At 34.0% G+C, this 18,664-nt stretch overlaps 4 protein-coding genes and 1 long non-coding RNA gene across 7 annotated transcripts; 2 read left to right on the forward strand and 3 right to left on the reverse strand.

Moving 5' to 3' along the window:
• Nucleotides 1-30: 30 nt before the first annotated feature.
• Nucleotides 31-3,460, reverse strand: AT4G10010 (Protein kinase superfamily protein). Of its 2 annotated transcripts, none has more exons than NM_001340648.1 (7): nt 2,384-3,460; nt 2,015-2,299; nt 1,605-1,922; nt 1,292-1,519; nt 1,107-1,207; nt 657-1,020; nt 31-570 (listed from the first exon to the last, which is right to left on the reverse strand). In NM_001340648.1, exons 1-7 carry the CDS (start codon nt 2,864-2,866, stop codon nt 400-402), a joined length of 1,950 nt encoding a protein of 649 aa, NP_001328367.1. In that variant the 5' UTR covers nt 2,867-3,460; the 3' UTR covers nt 31-399. The 2 variants fall into 2 exon arrangements, with proteins under 2 accessions (NP_001328367.1, NP_192739.2); NM_117069.2 differs by having other exon boundaries at nt 119-570; nt 2,384-2,767.
• A 1,334-nt stretch (nt 3,461-4,794) lies between these two features.
• On the forward strand, nt 4,795-6,956 carry HSD5 (hydroxysteroid dehydrogenase 5). The gene is made up of 6 exons (NM_117070.5): nt 4,795-5,073; nt 5,368-5,560; nt 5,680-5,765; nt 5,847-5,978; nt 6,058-6,222; nt 6,297-6,956. Exons 1-6 carry the CDS (start codon nt 4,885-4,887, stop codon nt 6,699-6,701), a joined length of 1,170 nt encoding a protein of 389 aa, NP_192740.1. The 5' UTR covers nt 4,795-4,884; the 3' UTR covers nt 6,702-6,956.
• Nucleotides 5,601-6,718, reverse strand: AT4G05755. Of its 2 annotated transcripts, none has more exons than NR_141905.1 (2): nt 6,301-6,718; nt 5,601-6,193 (listed from the first exon to the last, which is right to left on the reverse strand). It is a non-coding gene; the product is annotated as an other RNA (long non-coding RNA). The 2 variants fall into 2 exon arrangements; NR_141906.1 differs by having other exon boundaries at nt 6,167-6,193; nt 6,286-6,623.
• On the reverse strand, nt 6,763-9,964 carry AT4G10030 (alpha/beta-Hydrolases superfamily protein). The gene is made up of 13 exons (NM_117071.6): nt 9,507-9,964; nt 9,284-9,418; nt 9,171-9,197; nt 8,925-9,015; nt 8,571-8,614; nt 8,398-8,496; nt 8,251-8,308; nt 8,107-8,159; nt 7,929-8,030; nt 7,679-7,744; nt 7,438-7,550; nt 7,178-7,349; nt 6,763-7,080 (listed from the first exon to the last, which is right to left on the reverse strand). The coding sequence occupies exons 1-13, from the start codon at nt 9,618-9,620 to the stop codon at nt 7,012-7,014; spliced, it is 1,143 nt and encodes a 380-aa protein (NP_192741.1). The 5' UTR covers nt 9,621-9,964; the 3' UTR covers nt 6,763-7,011.
• A 3,505-nt stretch (nt 9,965-13,469) lies between these two features.
• Nucleotides 13,470-15,144, forward strand: CYTC-2 (cytochrome c-2). Its single transcript, NM_117072.4, has 3 exons — nt 13,470-13,716; nt 13,906-14,039; nt 14,711-15,144. The coding sequence occupies exons 1-3, from the start codon at nt 13,605-13,607 to the stop codon at nt 14,801-14,803; spliced, it is 339 nt and encodes a 112-aa protein (NP_192742.1). The 5' UTR covers nt 13,470-13,604; the 3' UTR covers nt 14,804-15,144.
• The last annotated feature ends 3,520 nt before the right edge of the window (nt 15,145-18,664 follow it).

Here is an 18,664-nt window from a genome sequence, read left to right on the forward strand (position 1 = left end):
CTTTTGATTGATCACTTAGGTGTGTCACTGTTAGCTTATTTAGTTGGCTTGTTTGTATAGAGGTTAATGACTGTAGAATCTTCTAGCTACATATTAAGTTGCACAACTAAACACGATTGCTAAATATGCACACTTGTTTCCTTCCTCAAACCACATGTAATGCTGGTCAGACAGAGAAAACTGAAATTTCCATGTACAAGAACCACATAGTACTAACAGATCTTACTACCACGAACATAACTGTGGCTTTGGCTTGCTTAACATTGTGTAAGACTAATGTCTATTTCACCGCAGAATCGAATAGCAGAGCCGATGATACCATCTTCGATCTTCGTTCTTCCAGTTCAGGTAATCTTTTTTCTTGTTTCGATGTTAGCAAGGTTTCATCCATGTCTTCTTTCACTTTACACATGTTTTGTTATTTTTCCTTGTAGCAGATTTCTCAAGCCGTGATTTCCTTACAGCTTCTTGGATTTGTCTCTCATGGTCTTTCAATATGTCCTCAATGTTTCCACCAGGAGGCATCAATGGTCCCGAACAATGCATTCTGTTCTTCTTGCGTACGTATGTCTGAAACCACACGAAAAAAAGAACATCTTAGGATCCATGTAATCTAATAGGAAAAAAGTGTATTGCTAATATCTTTTATATATTACCGTTGTGGTTTGTACGGCTACATCTTCTTTATGTGAAGGAGACAAGTATCTCCCAGTCATGGGCACATTGCTTGATCGAGTAGCCTTTAGCTCAACTACATTGTTCCTACAGCTCTCATTTTTACTCCATGTTGCTGTTATGCTTGGATGAATCATTGAATTGGTATGAGAAAAGCCTTTCTGATCTCTGTCGCCTCTCAAGCCTGTTCTACTGTCTTCCTGAGGATTGAATCTCTTGGTGGTGATTGTGTCTTTTGACTGCCCTGAAGCAACGAACTCTGGTGTTGTAGCAGTACTCTTGAAGTCTCTCGAACCTCGTCTCACAGATTCAGGTCCACGACCCTTCACCGTTTCAGACTTTTTCCTGAATTTATATAGAACTTGTGTTTAGGAATTCACATGAATCATTTTGGTGCAATAATACTTGTATAAGGAGTTTTTATCACATACCTTCTTGCTTCTTCATCACGGACCTTTGCATCAAGTTCCTTGCTTGGAGGATACTTTGGCAAACTTGATACATTACAAGGGAGTGGTTCCATAGTGAAGAACTAGAGAACAAAAGAAGAAGAAAGAATTGAGTTTGCATTGAGGAGGTGAATCAGGAACTGCTAGTTGAAGAAATATAAAGCTACCTTGCTACTTAGTGTCGAAGAAGCCGTGCCACGCTTCGCTGGTTCTAAGGATAGAAGTTTGTCAACAAGAGCTAGAGCAGAAGGTGGTAAGTTCTTGAAAGTCTCTAGAAGGACACGTTTATAAGGTTGTTGCGGCTTGAAACTTGTTGCAAGTGGTAGCTTTGTCTTTTGCCAGTAATCATCACTTGGTGAACCACAAAACTTGAAGATCTTATGCATTTGCTCCACCTAAGAGACATTCTCAAAGATATCAATAATTTGTGCTTAATGGATTCAAAGAACTGATTGTCTGATGAATCTACATGTAACTCACCTCTGTTCTTCCCGGCATGATTGGTTTCCCTAAAAACAGTTCTGTGAGAATGCAACCAACACTCCACAAATCTATCCCTGGACCATATTCTGTAGCTCCCAGTAGAAGCTCAGGGGCTCTGTACCACAAGGTTACTACACGGCTCGTCAAAGGTTGATCTTGTTCTGGATGATAGATATTCGCCAGACCAAAATCTCCAATCTTGAGGACTCCATCATTGTTTACCAAGAGATTTGGACCCTTAATGTCGCGGTGGAGGATTCCACGGCTGTGGCAGTGCTCAAGCCCGCTAAGCAATTGTTTCATGTAACATTTGATCTGCAAGAAGCAACAAGAAACAAGATTTGTCTCCCTATTAGTCCAAGATTTCTCTGTTACCTTTTTCACTATAATCAAACCCTTGAACGTACCTGAGATTCAGTAAATTTTACACCGGGTCTAAGAGCGAGACCGGAAAGATCATGCTCCATGTACTCAAACACAAGGTACAAGCTACCAGAGAGTTTAGAGGTCACAAGACATTCAAGCTTCATAACGTTTGGATGGTCTAGTTTCCGCAAGATGTTGATTTCTCTAGCCATGAATCTCACGCTTTCCGGATCCATATTAACGAACCTGACCTTCTTCATTGCTACCATTTTACCGGTCTCAAGATCCCGGGCTCTGTACACGCTACTGTAAGTCCCTTGTCCAATCTGTTAAAAGAGACAACACAATAGAAACGTTATAGCAATCAAGAAACATTAAAAATAGTAACAAAGAGAGTATAAGGAACTAACTTTGTCCAGCTTCTCAAAAGACTCTGCTCGTCGTGGAACCCAACCTTTGATGGCTTCACCTGCAACAGAAGTTAACCAAGAAGGCCATCCAGCTGCAATAAGCTCGGCCTCAGGGCTATGTGGAACACTTGTGGGAATATTACTCGGTGGAAAAATATTGAATCCTCCTCCTCCTGTTCCAATATCTGCAGTTGGCCATCTCCTGTGACACCTTGTAGGTCTCTCTACAATTACTGTTTTACCGTCACTATCATCTACAGGAACAATCAATCCACTAGCTCTAGCGGATGGTTTATGTGCTAAACCATCAGCTTTACGTCCACCAGAGCTTCCATCAACGGATTTATGTGAAAACTCATCTTTCTTGGAAGTTACAGGAGCAATCAATTGAACTGAGGACGTTTTGTTCCAATTCTCTTTTGGTTTCTCATGTTGGTCACTAACTTCTTCTTCTGCAGTTCCTTTTGAGCAAATGCAGCCCATAATACTCAAAGACCGTTTCACGATTTTTTTCGCATCAAGAACAAATCTTATCCTGAATGATTCCTAAGCATAAAACTCAGGAATCTCAGGTTTATTAGCTAAAGACACAGAGGAGGACGATCAGATTTTGCTCCTCCTCTAAGAAAATTAATGCAATTCTCTTCAAATGTTATGTGTCAGGGATCTTTTGATCTTATATGATCCCAAATGAATAGGAAGAAGATCTTTTAAAACCTAGAAACAATGAGGATTAAAGACTTTGGAGGCAGAGAAAAGAAGACTTGTGGTTCAAGAAACGAGAGAGATGATGAGAGAAAGAACTAAGAAGCAGAGGAAGGAGAGAATTAAAAAGACTTTGGAGGCAAAGCAATAGCAAAATTCAGAAAGCTAAACACCAAAATACAATAAGAGAGATTAAAAATCAGAGAAGAGAAGACTTGTGATTCAAGAAACAAGAGAAATTTCAGAAATCCTCTGTGTTTTTTTTTCCGTTATCTCACTGCAAGATAGAAAAAACGTTGCAGCAAATTCTGTTCGTCGATAACGGAAAATGCGGAAAGAGAAAAATGACGAACAGAATGTAGTTAATTCTGATATGGAAATTTCTTTAGGAATCAGGAGAGATGGGATTTGGTTTTTGTGTCGCCGGAAATTATGGAGAAGCCCTAGATTCTCCGGAAGAAGACAACTCACAATATCTCATCTTTTTCTATTTTTGAAATGTTAGGAAACAGACTAACGAATTTGCATGAAGTGAAGATTTGATCCAACGGTCGAAAATGAAGTTGTTTTGTTTGTTGTTGTTACGACAATGACCCACGTAGGATGTTTTGTCGGAGATCGTGGGTCCCACTTGATATATTTTCATCTACCTGCAAGAACATTTATCCCAAAGACTCTTCTAAGTTCAAGTCTCCCACAAAGTATCTACATTGTCCTCGACATCGTCGAGTAGATTATTAGAAAATAAATGTATGTTGCACAATGATAAGAGACTGCATAACGACATTGATATCAACTAGTTATATGATTCTTTTTTTTTAAAATATCAACTAGTTATAAACTACGAGGTGGAAATTTTCAAAAGGATATCTTGTGAAGTGAGAGACTCTTGCAAAATAGAAAAAGAAAAACACCTTCATAATGTATCTATATCTTCTAGAAGCTCATGATCTCTTTGTCTATAGAAATCATGCATTGATTTCAAATCAAACACCATAAAACTTAATCCTTGAAACAAAATAAAAATAATAAGAACTTCTAAAACCTTTTGTTGTAGCAATGATCATTTCAAAACTCATATATGTACTGATTGGGTCCAGATTTCAGAAGCTCATGCCTTATTTTGTATCACATTAAGCACGGCCTTGGGATAGTCTCTTGTTTGCAACATTTTAAGAGAATTATTATAACCTATGATCTGTCTGATCAAAGTTTCTTGTTAAGTAAAGATTAACAGTAGAGAGAACCAACATTAACTAATTAAGTATAAACTAGGTCTTACTTATGGCCGCCCATAGACCCACTAAAAGTGAGGTTCAAATGGAGCTTGTACGTATGCATAAATCAATATCCGACTAAGACCAAGGAAACATATATTAAAAACGTTACAGGAAAAATTGTTAAATACTTTTGGTGGGTTACACTTATAAGACCAAGAAACCAATAACCGAATCTTTATTTCAAATGGAGCATGTGTACGTAGCACGAACTTATTGAACCAGTCAACCAGATGCAAAACAGCCAACCCGGATTAAACCGGAACATGAGCTTCACGGTTTTATCTTATCTAAAACTCAAAGGAACAAGCACGTGGCTCTGTACCTCAGTCTGCATGCAGCCATGTTGTTCACCATCCATCACTATACGTCAAAATCCGCCCCACAAATATTAATATTTTCATATTCTCAACAAAGAAAAAAACTCCATTTTAATTTAACTGCATTCCTCCTATCTTTCTTCTTCGTTTCTATAGCCTCACTAAACATCTCTTGTTATTTTCGAAAGTGAAGAGAAAAATGGTGGATCTATTGAACTCGGTGATGAACCTGGTGGCGCCTCCAGCGACCATGGTGGTGATGGCCTTTGCATGGCCATTACTGTCTTTCATTAGCTTCTCCGAACGGGCTTACAACTCTTATTTCGCCACCGAAAATATGGAAGATAAAGTAGTTGTCATCACCGGAGCTTCATCGGCCATTGGAGAGGTACTAAAATTAAGAATAAAACTACTTACTCTCCTGCAAAATTATTTTCTTTAAAACCATATTAATTCCTACAAAATGGTTATTGTATTTTCAAAATATATGGTGTTGCTTTGTTAAAATTCTTAATTACAAACAAATCGATGAATAACTTGGTTAGCAAATATGTTTTTGGAGAGGGAGGTCATAATACATATGTTGTCAAAGGCCGATCATAGGTTAAGTGAGATTATGTTTATCATGAGTTTCTCAATTTTGCATGGATGCTGATGATCTTGGTAATGAAATGGAACGCAGCAAATAGCATATGAATATGCAAAAAGAGGAGCGAATTTGGTGTTGGTGGCGAGGAGAGAGCAGAGACTGAGAGTTGTGAGTAATAAGGCTAAACAGATTGGAGCCAACCATGTGATCATCATCGCTGCTGATGTCATCAAAGAAGATGACTGCCGCCGTTTTATCACCCAAGCCGTCAACTATTACGGCCGCGGTACACTACTTTCTCGCCATTACCACATAAAATGCGAAGGATAGGTTAACTTGTAGGTCAAGCAATATTTTTGGTTTTAACGAAAATGTTGTTTGTGCTTGATGATGAATTCGATGCAGTGGATCATCTAGTGAATACAGCGAGTCTTGGACACACTTTTTACTTTGAGGAAGTGAGTGACACGACTGTGTTTCCACATTTGCTGGTATGTGTATCTTCGGTGTTTGTATCGTGATTTGATCACATTTCAATGGCAACGATACTAAAGTTTGAGATTCTTGAGTAGGACATAAACTTCTGGGGGAATGTTTATCCGACATACGTAGCGTTGCCATACCTTCACCAGACGAATGGCCGAATAGTCGTGAATGCATCGGTTGAAAACTGGTTGCCTCTACCACGGATGAGTCTTTATTCTGTTAGTACTTCAAATGTTTACCGCTCCTACTTTCTTCTATCTCGTAAGAGCATACATAACGTTAATTCTCTTTGTGTAGGCTGCAAAAGCAGCATTAGTCAACTTCTATGAGACGCTGCGTTTCGAGCTAAATGGAGACGTTGGTATAACTATCGCGACTCACGGGTGGATTGGCAGTGAGATGAGTGGAGGAAAGTTCATGCTAGAAGAAGGTGCTGAGATGCAATGGAAGGAAGAGAGAGAAGTAAAACTTTTACAACCATAAATATGATTGCATTAACTAAAAAATTCCCAAAGACTTACTTACATTATCTGTAGGTACCTGCAAATGGTGGACCGCTAGAGGAATTTGCAAAGATGATTGTGGCAGGAGCTTGTAGGGGAGATGCATATGTGAAGTTTCCAAACTGGTACGATGTCTTTCTCCTCTATCGAGTCTTCACACCGAATGTACTGAGATGGACATTCAAGTTGTTACTGTCTACTGAGGGTACACGTAGAAGCTCCCTTGTTGGGGTCGGGTCAGGTATGCCTGTGGATGAATCCTCTTCACAAATGAAACTTATGCTTGAAGGAGGACCACCTCGAGTTCCTGCAAGCCCACCTAGGTATACCGCAAGCCCACCTCATTATACCGCAAGCCCACCACGGTATCCTGCAAGCCCACCTCGGTATCCTGCGAGCCCACCTCGGTTTTCACAGTTTAATATCCAAGAGTTGTAATAAAAACTGGATGGAGGAACAAGAGGTGAGGTCGGTTTGGTGTGTAGAGTGTAGAGTGAACTTGAGCTTTAGAACTTTCTCTGACCAAGTGAACCACAAAAAAAGAAAAGCAATGTAAAGGACATCGAGTCAAGAATAATACCGGATGATACAGCCATATGATGTTACTTCTGAATTACTTATGTCACACAGAACATTACACGGACACAGTGTTGATGTATATGATATTGTATCTGTCAACTGTTTTTAGACCTAACTTCTCCACAAGTATTACACAGAAAAAGAGCCGAACCAAGACCGTTCAGCACCTCTAGGCTCTGAGAACCTGGAAAGAAGATGACAAGATCCTGAAGAGACCATCCGGGTTATCCGTGTGAACCTGAACGGACACAACCGGAATACTGGTTTACGGGTTCAGTAATAGAATAACAAAGATGAAGCAATGTAGAAGCAGATGCGTAGTTAGTTTAATTTACCCAATGACCGGCATCTTCCAAGACATGCATTTCTACACCACCGCCTTCTTCAGAGGCTAGCTCTTCAGCGGCGTGGATTCGCTGAAGGTCTTCTAGGGCCCAACGGTGCAAGCTTCTTTCCGCTTTCAGAAAATTCACATGTACTCCTCTTGGAAGATTCTCAACAAAGTTCCTTTATTTTGTAGAAGCAAGTTTGCGTATAATTAGGTAAGAGCTCATACAAGTTTGTTCCACTAAACACAGGGAGGTTAGAAGATTACCATAGATTTGTCTCTTCGTAAGACTGGTAAAGTTCAGCGATCCCGTCTAGGTCAAATGTCCACGAGAAGCTAGAAGCTGATGGTCCAGTAGGTCTGAGATTGGTAATGACCCACTGCACAAGAAATATGCTCACATACATCAAGATTGTGCAACTCGACAAGTGTCAGCAGAATCAAACATACGGTCTTAAAGCTAGTTAAAATCTGATAGAAACTACTGAGCAAATGGTTATTATTGTACCTGTGCGACATCATTGGAAAACCCTTCATTTATAAGAGCTTTAAGAACCTCGCGCTTTGACAAGACCTTTTAAACCAAACAGAAAAGATGTTCATAAGCTTAAACTGTCTAGATCCTTTGGTTCTTCTGACTTCTAAGAACATGTAGGTGGTTCAAACTGCTTATTGCAATAAATCAATAACACTCTTCTTGTAATGTCCAGCAAAATTCATTCTTGTAATATTTGTACATGCATGTTCAATTAGCTTACCACTTTTGGCAATTTACGTAGAAATGATATAAGCTCTCGTGGATGATCTTCTCCATCTCCTCCTGCACGAACTTTACCAGGAGTAGCATCCAATACCCAAGCCTAAATTGGGTATAATTTAGGGGCCTTAACATAAACCCTACCAACATTGCGATATAGACATCGGATAAACACTTACTCGGACTGGTCGTGGAAGAGGCTTAGCTGCTTGCTCTACCATGCTTAATACAACTACAAAGATCATAGAAAAGACTCATCAGGAATGTTATCACGTCTGAGCAAATAATCTCGATGAAGCAATTTCATATAGACGTCAAGTCACCTTTCCCCCCAAAGCTATGACCAACAAGGACCCGAGGTGTTAACCTCAACTGACCAACCTAAGAATGGCAGAATAGAGAAAAATGGTATCAGAAAAGTCACCTACCATGAATAATCCAGTACTGTGTTGCTTGAGAAAGAAACTTACAAGTTTTAGAACATCAGAAGCAGTAGTAGCAACCGAGTGTGGACCTCTCTTCTTGAGAGATGTTGAATCCCCATGGCAACGCAGGTCTACCAATAGAAACTATGAAGATTGAATTAAGAGGAGAAGATTAGTTATTTGCAAGCCAATAAGTGTGCATCTGGATAAACAAATACCTGCCACGTTGGGAATTCATGAGCCAATCTACGAGCAAAAGTGCCTAGAGTAGCAAGACCCAAGAAGGAAAATAAGGGTATTATGATTAGCTAGAGATCTTTCCACACTATACAGCTAAACCGTAAAGTTTGAACAAAAGAGAAACAAAACTAAAAACACTGAGAAGGCATTAACAATCCCTTTCGAACAATTCAGCGATTCAAAAAGATCGATGATCTTTTTGCTTGCCACTAACAGGCACATGAAGAGATTCAGGAATGACTTTACTGGTTTCATAGTTCCTTTTATAATATTGAAGAAATTAAGTATAAGCCAAACTTGAAGCAATTTACAAGGAACCACACAACACTGACCCCAGTTTTTCCCGCTCCCTAAAATTCCGTGTAGGAGAACAGCAGTAGGTGTATCTGGAACAGATTTGTCATCCTTCCATCTCCATTTCACCTGCGTATGTATAAATCATTTCAGTCCACAATCAATCTGAAAAACAGATAATCTCTCAAACTTATGTTATCAAGTTCAATACTTTTTCCTTCACACACAAAGATTAAACACTCCAGTGAAGAAATATAAAACAGACTGGCTCTCAGATAACTTACAAGTGCTCCTTGAACAAGATCATACGCCTGCAAAACAATGGCACAAGATATAATCAATCATCAAAGTCCATGAATTCACATCAAAATGTGTTCAAGTCTCAAACTTTATGTACCAGGACCCGAGGAGGCTCAGCAACATCTTTGCTCGTTGATTGTCTCTCCTCAACTAATGCCATACGTACAGATGCTCCTTTCACTTTACGAGTTCCATGTACCAATTCCAAACGATGATTACAGAATCTGTCACTCTTCAAGTAGCGTAAAAAGTTAAAGTTAGGAACTTTATACTTGTTGATGCTAGAGAGATTGAAACAGAGAGAAGGAAAATCTCAAAACCTGAGAATTTGTCCCAATTCTGATGAAATTAGGAGAATGGATTGATGTCTTTGATCGAAACCTAAATGCACATCCTCCGCTAGAACTCGCCGTGGAGCACGAGACCGCCGACATTACAACAATTTCAAAATTGGGAAACGACGAATTCGCAATTACAGATCAAAGAAACAGAGATTCACGAGACGGAGATTGATGAAGGAAGTTAAAGAGACGGCGACAATGTGCTTCTTTTCCTCCTCTGTATTTTTTTTTTCTTGGTATCTCCGTCGCCTTTGTTTTTTACTCCGCCGTATGTTTTTGTTTCTGGTGAATCTCAGGTTGAAAACAGAGTGAATGACAGATTTGCCCCTTTTGTCGGCTTTGCACAGACTTGAATCGACCACTTGGTCGGTCCAGAGTTTCTCACCTAACTAAACACCCTCACATCTCTCTTTTTCTTGTATCAAACCTTAAATAATGTTGTAAACGTTATAATTAGGGGTGTTAAACTATATTTTAGTCCCAAAATCTTAATCCTACAAACCTAACTAAACCTAGTAAATAAATTTGATTTGATTTAACTTTTTTAAATTTTTTTCCATGATTATCCCATTAGCCATTTATGCTCGGACTTTCAATGTTAAGCTGACTGATTGTTATCAAAAATTAGTCTCATGAAAAAAGGATAAAAAAGGATTATTATCAAACTGAATAAAGAGATAGTAAAACTAAAATTGATTTGGTTTAACTTTTTAAAAAATTAGATGAGTTTTATTTTTTTGCTAATTTATGTTTATTCTTTATTTATTATTGTATTGTTAATAAAATTAGATCTATAATATGTAATTACAATTTTTATGGTTGAATTCATTTGTAACTCAAAATATCAATTTATATATTTTCATGTATAAAGCTGATTATTTATAAGATTTAATATTTTTTCACTATCATAAATACATATAACAACAATATATGATATTTTGATACAATTTATGTGTAACTATGTTAATTGTATGGTTTAAAATTTGTCTAACTCGATTATAAATAAATTAATTCCTTGTTTTATGTACTGCAACAAATTGTGATAGACTTATGATTAAAGTTTGAATTGACATCAACTGAACAAGATCTCAAGAGTATTCAAATGAAGAAATAAAAATATAGCAAAAATTGAATGTCATTTAAGTCAACACTTTTGAATATTCTATCATTAGAAATATGATCGTGTCTTGGATGATTTGAAAACGGTCTAACTTGAATATATATATATATATATATAAACTATTTTTTTTTTTATGTATTCTTCTAATATAGTATTCCAACAACATTGTTATACACTCATGATTAAATGTATAGAATTGATATAAACTAATAAGATTTCAAGAGTATTCATATGAAAAGAATAAAAAGAAAGCAAAAGTTAAAATATTATTTAAATCAATACTTTTAGATCTTCTATCATTGCATATATATATCCATATAAAAGAAATGATCGTGTATTAAATTATTTGGTAGCTCTAATGTCTTAAAGGTTTAATATTTGAACAAACTTGAATGTCAATGTCATCAAAGACTCAAAATAAAATTATATATATGAAAGTTGGGCAATTAGTACTATAAAGACTATAATTTTAGTCATTATAGAGTAGTAATTATTGATAATAAAAAATTATTAAAATAAAAAGAGTATAATAAAAGTAGTGCTTAATTTTTAACATAATTTTTTATTTATTTATTTATTTTTATTTAGAAAAAATCAATTAAGAGTAGGATTGATGATACAATTAAGTTGCTTATTTAATTTTTAATTTAAAAAATATAAAATGACACATGTCATTTTTCTTGTGTGATGATGTGTCATTCATATGGAGAGAGTTGGCCAACTTCATATATATGATTATAATCGAGAAAAAGAGCCAAAACGAGTTAGGACATCTTCAAAATTACTCTTTATTTTCAAATATGAATTTTTTTTGTACTAGAAAAATAACTTCAAAACTTTAAACTTGACTCCCAAAAATAACTTCTTTTTTTTTTTTTTGCATTTCAGCGCCTACACTTACTTATACATCAAACAAATAAGTTTACTAATCTTATTGTTTATCAATTTAATTCCTAATTTTAGATTTCATAACTATTTCACATATATCCTTATAAATTTAATTTTATACATATAAAATTAAATAAACAAAATAAATTTAAAGTATTAATAGAAAAGAAATCCTACATATTTTTTTTCTTCACATAACAATATTATATTAAACAAATTTAATACAAAATGTAGTAATAAAAGAAATAAAGTTACATGAACACATAAATGTTACAAGAAATAAAATACTACAACAATACAAAGGTCACCAAAGTATTATATATATACAAATTTGATGTGATCGAATGTTTTTTTTTTTTTTTTTGAATTTTGTTTTTGGGTATCATTCTTAGTAGTTCAAACTGAATAAACTCATTAATTTTTATTTTTATTTTGCTAGATTTTGCATATGTTGTTGAGCTATCTCATAGCTCTTTCCCTTAGTTGCTGCACTTTTATTAGTAGATTAAGAATTTATTCATTTGATGAAAACAAAATATTAACATGTGGTTTATTACTTTCGGACAATGTGATGAAATTTAATTCACCCTCATCTCTACTTAAATTGATTTGAAATGAAAACATTTATAGAGATTGTGATGTTAGAGAGTACATATGATGCACAAGTTTATTCAGTGTTTTTGTATTCTATTTGGAAGTTGTGACTTAATTTGTGAGTTTATTATTATTATTTATATGTAATTTTATATTGTAATGTAATGTTTTATTTATTAATCAATTTGCTTATAATATTTATTTAATGTATGTTTTATAGTTATATATATAAGCTTTTATGAACTAAACAATATGATAACTATAATGCAAAATACAAATTATTTTGAAGTTGAATTTGAAGTTTTATCATTGACGAGAACACTTTCAAACTTTAACTATGGAGTTCTGCAACTGACAAAAGTAAAATATCCATGTCTGCTTAAAGAAGTAATTGATTTCATTTCTAAAATCGTGATGATATTCCAATATTTTCGGATCCAAAGATGATACAGATTTTGCAGAAGAAATAAAACGAACTGCCCAAGAGTAAAAGTGGACAAAAAGATAATTAGGAGAAAAATGGTATTTTTGCAAATTTCTCTAAAGTTTTAGAGTTAAATAAGGATTATTAATTTTTCCTTTTTTTTACCTGAAAAATAGTTGAGTCATTGTTAGTTTGTTACTCATTTTACTTATAAAACTTTTAATCATTTTTACTTGAATTACATTTGGATATATCATATATGAAAATAATAATATCTTTGGTGTGTATAAAACTTCTAGAACATGAAAATTTATCAATCGTGAGTTGAATGTTTCACTAAACTTTTTAAACAATTAAAAGAATGACAAATATAGATTTCCATAAATGAAAAAAAAAGAATGGACTTGCATATTTTCATGTGTGTATATATGTATTTTATTTTTAACACTTTTGGCATACCTCTTTAATTAATTGGTTAACTTCTAAATATTACTATTTGAGAAGTGAGTTTACAACGAAATTTGAAAATTAAAGCTGTGAAAATGAAAGTTGGAATGTAAATAAAACCCGTCTTAAAATTACCTTTTACTTTGGGAGATTTGCAAAACTACCTTTTTTGTTTTTTTACTATTTTTCACTAAAAATAATATTTCATTAAATAAAAAACTATATATAGTAGTCAAGAAAATATTTTTGGGTTATAAATATAAAGGTTGTAAAAAATAAAAATAAAAAAAAACAAATATGTGAATTTTAGGCCCGAATATTTACTTTCTGAGCCCATTTGTAAGCCCACTTCCTAAACCGAGTTTTATAAAATAATAAAAAAAAACAGAAATAAATAGTCAACCGACTCAAAATAAACCACTATTTAGACGCCACGTGTACCCAGAACAAAACGTATGGCCTGTGTATCTCTCACGCCACCTCTATTTTTCTTCTGCCTCCTCGAACCTTCTTTTTCTCACTTCTCATAAAAAAGGTCATTTCAAAAAAAAATCAGAAACCGTCAAAAAGCCACCGTTGATATTTCTTCCTTGTTGCTTCTTCAATGGCGTCGTTCGACGAAGCACCTCCCGGAAACCCCAAAGCCGGTGAAAAGATCTTCAGAACCAAGTGCGCTCAGTGTCACACCGTCGAGAAAGGTGCCGGTCACAAACAAGGTCTGTTCCTCTGATTCTCTCTTAGATCCACAATATTCTGTATCATCATCGTTTGATTTTATTTGGTTACGCTTTGTTCGAATCTGGATCTACCACATGCGTTTCGTTTTCTCGTATTGATCTTCGTTTGTGTTTGTTTAGGATCCGTATGTCTTTATTTTGAATTTTGGAATTTTGTTATGAATTCAGGACCGAATTTGAATGGATTGTTTGGAAGACAATCTGGAACAACTCCAGGATATTCTTACTCTGCTGCTAACAAAAGCATGGCTGTGAATTGGGAGGAGAAGACTCTTTACGATTACTTGTTGAATCCTAAGAAGGTATTTGATTGCTCTTTAATCTTTAATGGACTTCGATCATAGAGTCTGGTGATTAAGGTTCTTGATTGTTCATAAGCTAATTTGTGGATTAGTGGTCTTTAGTTTTAGAATATTTGTTGCAAAAGGAATTATGAGTCTTTATACCTTCTTAAGTATTGTTAGGTTGATCTAGAAACACAATTTGTTTGTTCATTTCGGTTTGGTGCAAAAATCTCCATATTTGTGAAATTGGACATCATCTTTCAAAATGGTACACTAATAAGTGCAACATCTCAATGTTGTGCCATTTGTTTTCTATTGCATGTTCAAGAATATCAAGCAATTAGCAACATTTGTTTTGGTTAATACTTGAGTCTTTCCTTCACTCTTGTCTATTGTCTCTTTATTGAGCTGATTTGTGGAATTTTCCACAAATCTTATGATTCATCTTTCACTCTTTAAGCTGGTGCATCATAACCTGTGTGTGCATCATCATCTCAACAGTGTTCCAATTTATTATATTGCATATTCTAGAATATCGAAACATAATATTGTCTGTCAAGAAAATGCTGTTTGGCTAATACTGACTCCTTTCTTCACACTTTTGGGTCGCTTGTTTCTTTTTGAGCAATTATGAAGAGATAAGATCTCAATTTGATTGAATTGGTGTGGAATTTCTTTGCTTGTTACAGTACATCCCTGGAACAAAAATGGTGTTTCCTGGACTGAAAAAACCGCAAGATCGTGCCGATCTCATCGCTTATTTGAAGGAAGGTACTGCTTAGACAGGCTCGTCCAGATATATGAAGCTGGCATTTTTTTTTCTCACAGCTAAATAAAATCAGACCAAAAATATTATGGTCATGAACTGCTTTTTGTATGGTCTTTTATTCTTTCTTTCTTTTTACGTTGTTGAAGAGGCTAGTTGCCTCTTATAAAGTGGAATATTCGTTATTGATGTGAAGAGCTAAGAACCAATTTCCACCACGATAGTCATGAGATTTTCCTAATTCAACTTGCCTACTTTTGTTACGAGTTTAGAATCTTTTTTTCAGTTGTTCATTTTCATTTCAATAATTAGACAAATACGTAAGAGATGCGCATAATTCAGCTAAATCAGTAGAACATAAAAGACAACATAAAGGAAAATCTGACAGTGTTACATTCATTTTGGAAGATAAAGTTGAAGCATTTTGGCATAAAATAAAAATGGTGGATCATTACGAGTTGCCATATGATAAGTGGCATAAAAGATTATTTACCACCTAAGATGCATATATAAAGTGAATTCCTATGCAGCATAGTGGTTCTATAATTAATGCATATTATTAGATTTTATTACCCCACAAGAACATTTGCCACATTTAAGCTTCAAGAACAGCTTTTGGTTCTTTACTTGGAAGCTTGCAGCCTAATGAAGAGTCTTGCAGAGATCTTGGTTTGTCTCTCAAAACTCCTTCCCCAAATACTCGCAAGCAAGATTGACCTGTTTTTTTATTTTTCTTTGTCTAAATATCATTGGGATATCCTACTATATTATTTGGGAAGTACATTTTAAATATAACCTTTGTAAGTAATTACATAAGTATGCCATTAGAAATAAAATTTAAAGAGTAAATTAATTCATCTCTTTAAAAATTTAAGTTAAATACTAATTTAATTAAAAAACGAAATACATTATTAATTTCCAAAAAAGTAACCAATCAAAATCAACAAATTAGATTTGATATCTAAATTTTATATTAATTTTTTATTAATTATTATAGTTCACCTCTCATCTTTATATGATTCTATTTTTGCGAAAAAATAATATCATCGTTATAAAAAAATAATTAGAGTTGCTTCGCATATACCATAATTTGAATTTTTAAAAACGAATATAAACTGTTCAATACATAAAAAATATTATAACGGATCAAAAATAGATTTAAGAAAATTTTCTACTGAGTATTGGGTCATAATTTGAATATTTATATTCAATTTCATACATATTATTTTAAAAATTTTTAATCTTATATACTACAATAATTAATAACATATTAGATTTTTTTTATGTGTATGATGTGATTCAATATTTAATAGAAGCTGGAAAATCCTAGAATTGACGGGTTTAAGGGCTTGATTGGTTCTCCCTTTACCACCCGCAAACGCAGCGTTTGCGATTGGTAGCGATTGTTAGCGATTGACACCAATCATAGAAACCGCTAGACATCGCTTTGGACCGCTCGAAATCGCCCGTTTTCAAAAGCTCCTTCCCGCAAGCGTTTGCGGTTGCGGGCGGTAGCGGTTAGGTTAAAAAAATAATATTTTTTTAATTAAATTAAATAATGGTGGCTTCCACCCAAATTCTAATCACTATAATTAAAATAATCTAATCTTTTATATATCTTATTTTTATCAGAAAACCTTAATCAATATATTGTAACCTTATTATCTCAATTATGGCATTCGATGAAAATCAAAATCAAGAATCAAACATAACTATCATCTATCCTTTTATTCATTCATTAGCTAGTGTAATTCTTTAACTATTTCATAGCATCGTTGTTTATTCATTCAATAGTTTAGTTGTTTTGGATATTTAGGTCCAAATTTAATTGACATATTTAGATTTATAATTATAATCTTAGATAATTAGATAATATTACGATTAAATATAATTAATATTTTGGATGTTAAATTAATGTTTGGGTTTTTGAATACTCTTTTTGGGTAACGGGTAATTTCCGGGCCAATCGGATATCCACGGGTTTACTAAAACTCTACCCAATAAGGAATTTTCAAAACGCTTGATAACGCTTGAAACCGCAACCGCCCGTTTCCGCAAACTCCCGCAACCGCAACCGCACCCGCTGCGTTTAAAACAGTCAGGCCCTAAATCGATATTAATACAAGATGGTATACTACATGTGAAACTCTAAAATTAACAATCAAAATACAAGTGTATAATTTTAAACACTAAATAATATGTTTTTTTAAACACTAAATTTTTTTGAATAAAAAGTAGTTAGTAAAACATATGTTTTTTTTAAAGAGTTTTTAGATAATTAAATCAGAGAATATTGGGCATATGAGTAACCCATTCGAGTTCGGGTAGAACCCGTTCGGGTTTGGGATTAATGGGTATATGATTTACTACCCAATAGAATAATTATAAATATTCGGTTCTGGTTCGGGTCTGATCCAGTTGGGTTTGGGTCAGTTTGGATAAAAAGTTTCAGACCCTAAAAATACCCAAAAAAATAGAAACGGTAAATTTGTATGTAGATAGCGCATCTCCAAACAAAAAAAACTTTTAAATTTGTTAAGTTTTAATAAATTTAATTATATCTGAATATATTTTACTAAATTTTGACAAACATAATAAATAATTTTTGAATAGTTTAGTTGTTTTGGATATTTAGGTCCAAATTTAATTGACATATTTAGATTTATAATTATAATCTTAGATAATTAGATAATATTACGATTAAATATAATTAATATTTTGGATATTAAATTAATGTTTGGGTTTTTGAATACTCTTTTTGGGTAACGGGTAATTTCCGGGCCAATCGGATATCCACGGGTTTACTAAAACTCTATCCAATAAGGAATTTTCCTAAAAATTTAACCCGCCCTAACCCAATTTTTTGGTTCGGGTATTGGGTTGGTTATCGGATCCGTTTTTTCGTCACCCATATCAAAGATAATCTAATATAGGCCTTAATTAGGTCCACAAATATAACAAAAATAGTATACAAAGACTAATTCTAAGTTAGGCCAAAAATTAGATCCTCTAATACAAAGAAAACATGTTTCTTACCAAAACAACTTGTATACAAATTTTACACATTTACTTAAAACTACATATATTATATTTATTATAAAAACAACATTTTTAAACAAAATCAATCCAATGCAACATTATATGCAAATAGTAAAAACAGTAAATAATATTATGGCATAACTTTTATACTATACAATTTCTTATGTAATTCAAACAAAAGTATACAATTTAATTTATACAAAATATTAATGTCCGTGTTGTATAGCACGCGTTATGATCTAGTTTTTGTGTATAAATCAATGTACTATCAGATCCATTTTATAGTAGCTTTGGTGTAATATTGATGATATATATACTACATATTTGAAAGTTAGATTTTTCATATATCGATCAGACTGATTTTACCTTTTCTCTTTGCTATCGCAAAACGGCGGCGTATCAGTAGGCGGTATTCAACAAGTTTGTAATGGCTGCTTCTTTATCCAATTCTTTTATGTATATGGAACGATAATGTGTTCACAATTCGCTTGGGAAATTCAAGATCATTCCAAATTGCACGACCAACAAAAGAAACCAAAAACATGTCTTCGATGGTCAAAACTATGCCAACACGTGTAATTTCTAGCCTTATTGAGACAACACTTTTTGTTAAAACTTTATCTTCTTTTCCTAAACAAAGGATATATTAATTTCTAAGTCGAAATTTTTCGATTAGTACGAGCGTTACATATATGGCTAAGACCAGATTCACCAGAAAGAAAGAGGCTAATAAAACAATCCTCTTGCCTGACTTGTGGGTCACTCATTACCAAATCAGTAGAAGCGGTCGAGCTATTAATCCGATATATTCATAATCTTATATGCATTGATTACGCTT

The sequence above is a fragment of the Arabidopsis thaliana genome, chromosome 4, assembly GCF_000001735.4.
Source record: "Arabidopsis thaliana chromosome 4, partial sequence".
In the NCBI taxonomy this organism is placed as follows: domain Eukaryota; kingdom Viridiplantae; phylum Streptophyta; class Magnoliopsida; order Brassicales; family Brassicaceae; genus Arabidopsis; species Arabidopsis thaliana.

What these genes read in the sequence shown, in the direction of transcription:
- AT4G10010 (NM_001340648.1), bottom strand. Translation starts at nt 2,866, where the DNA reads ATGGGCTGCATTTGCTCAAAAGGAACTGCAGAAGAAGAAGTTAGTGAC. An exon ending in TCATGCCGGGAAGAACAGAG is followed by an intron (nt 1,520 to 1,604) that starts GTGAGTTACATG and finishes AATGTCTCTTAG; the next exon opens with GTGGAGCAAATGCATAAGAT. An exon ending in CTTCGACACTAAGTAGCAAG is followed by an intron (nt 1,208 to 1,291) that starts GTAGCTTTATAT and finishes TTTGTTCTCTAG; the next exon opens with TTCTTCACTATGGAACCACT.
- HSD5 (NM_117070.5), top strand. Translation starts at nt 4,885, where the DNA reads ATGGTGGATCTATTGAACTCGGTGATGAACCTGGTGGCGCCTCCAGCG. An exon ending in CTGTGTTTCCACATTTGCTG is followed by an intron (nt 5,766 to 5,846) that starts GTATGTGTATCT and finishes ATTCTTGAGTAG; the next exon opens with GACATAAACTTCTGGGGGAA. An exon ending in CACGGATGAGTCTTTATTCT is followed by an intron (nt 5,979 to 6,057) that starts GTTAGTACTTCA and finishes CTCTTTGTGTAG; the next exon opens with GCTGCAAAAGCAGCATTAGT.
- AT4G10030 (NM_117071.6), bottom strand. Translation starts at nt 9,620, where the DNA reads ATGTCGGCGGTCTCGTGCTCCACGGCGAGTTCTAGCGGAGGATGTGCA. An exon ending in GAATTGGGACAAATTCTCAG is followed by an intron (nt 9,419 to 9,506) that starts GTTTTGAGATTT and finishes CGCTACTTGAAG; the next exon opens with AGTGACAGATTCTGTAATCA. An exon ending in CTTCTGATGTTCTAAAACTT is followed by an intron (nt 8,309 to 8,397) that starts GTAAGTTTCTTT and finishes TGCCATTCTTAG; the next exon opens with GTTGGTCAGTTGAGGTTAAC.
- CYTC-2 (NM_117072.4), top strand. Translation starts at nt 13,605, where the DNA reads ATGGCGTCGTTCGACGAAGCACCTCCCGGAAACCCCAAAGCCGGTGAA. An exon ending in AGGTGCCGGTCACAAACAAG is followed by an intron (nt 13,717 to 13,905) that starts GTCTGTTCCTCT and finishes TTATGAATTCAG; the next exon opens with GACCGAATTTGAATGGATTG. An exon ending in ACTTGTTGAATCCTAAGAAG is followed by an intron (nt 14,040 to 14,710) that starts GTATTTGATTGC and finishes TGCTTGTTACAG; the next exon opens with TACATCCCTGGAACAAAAAT.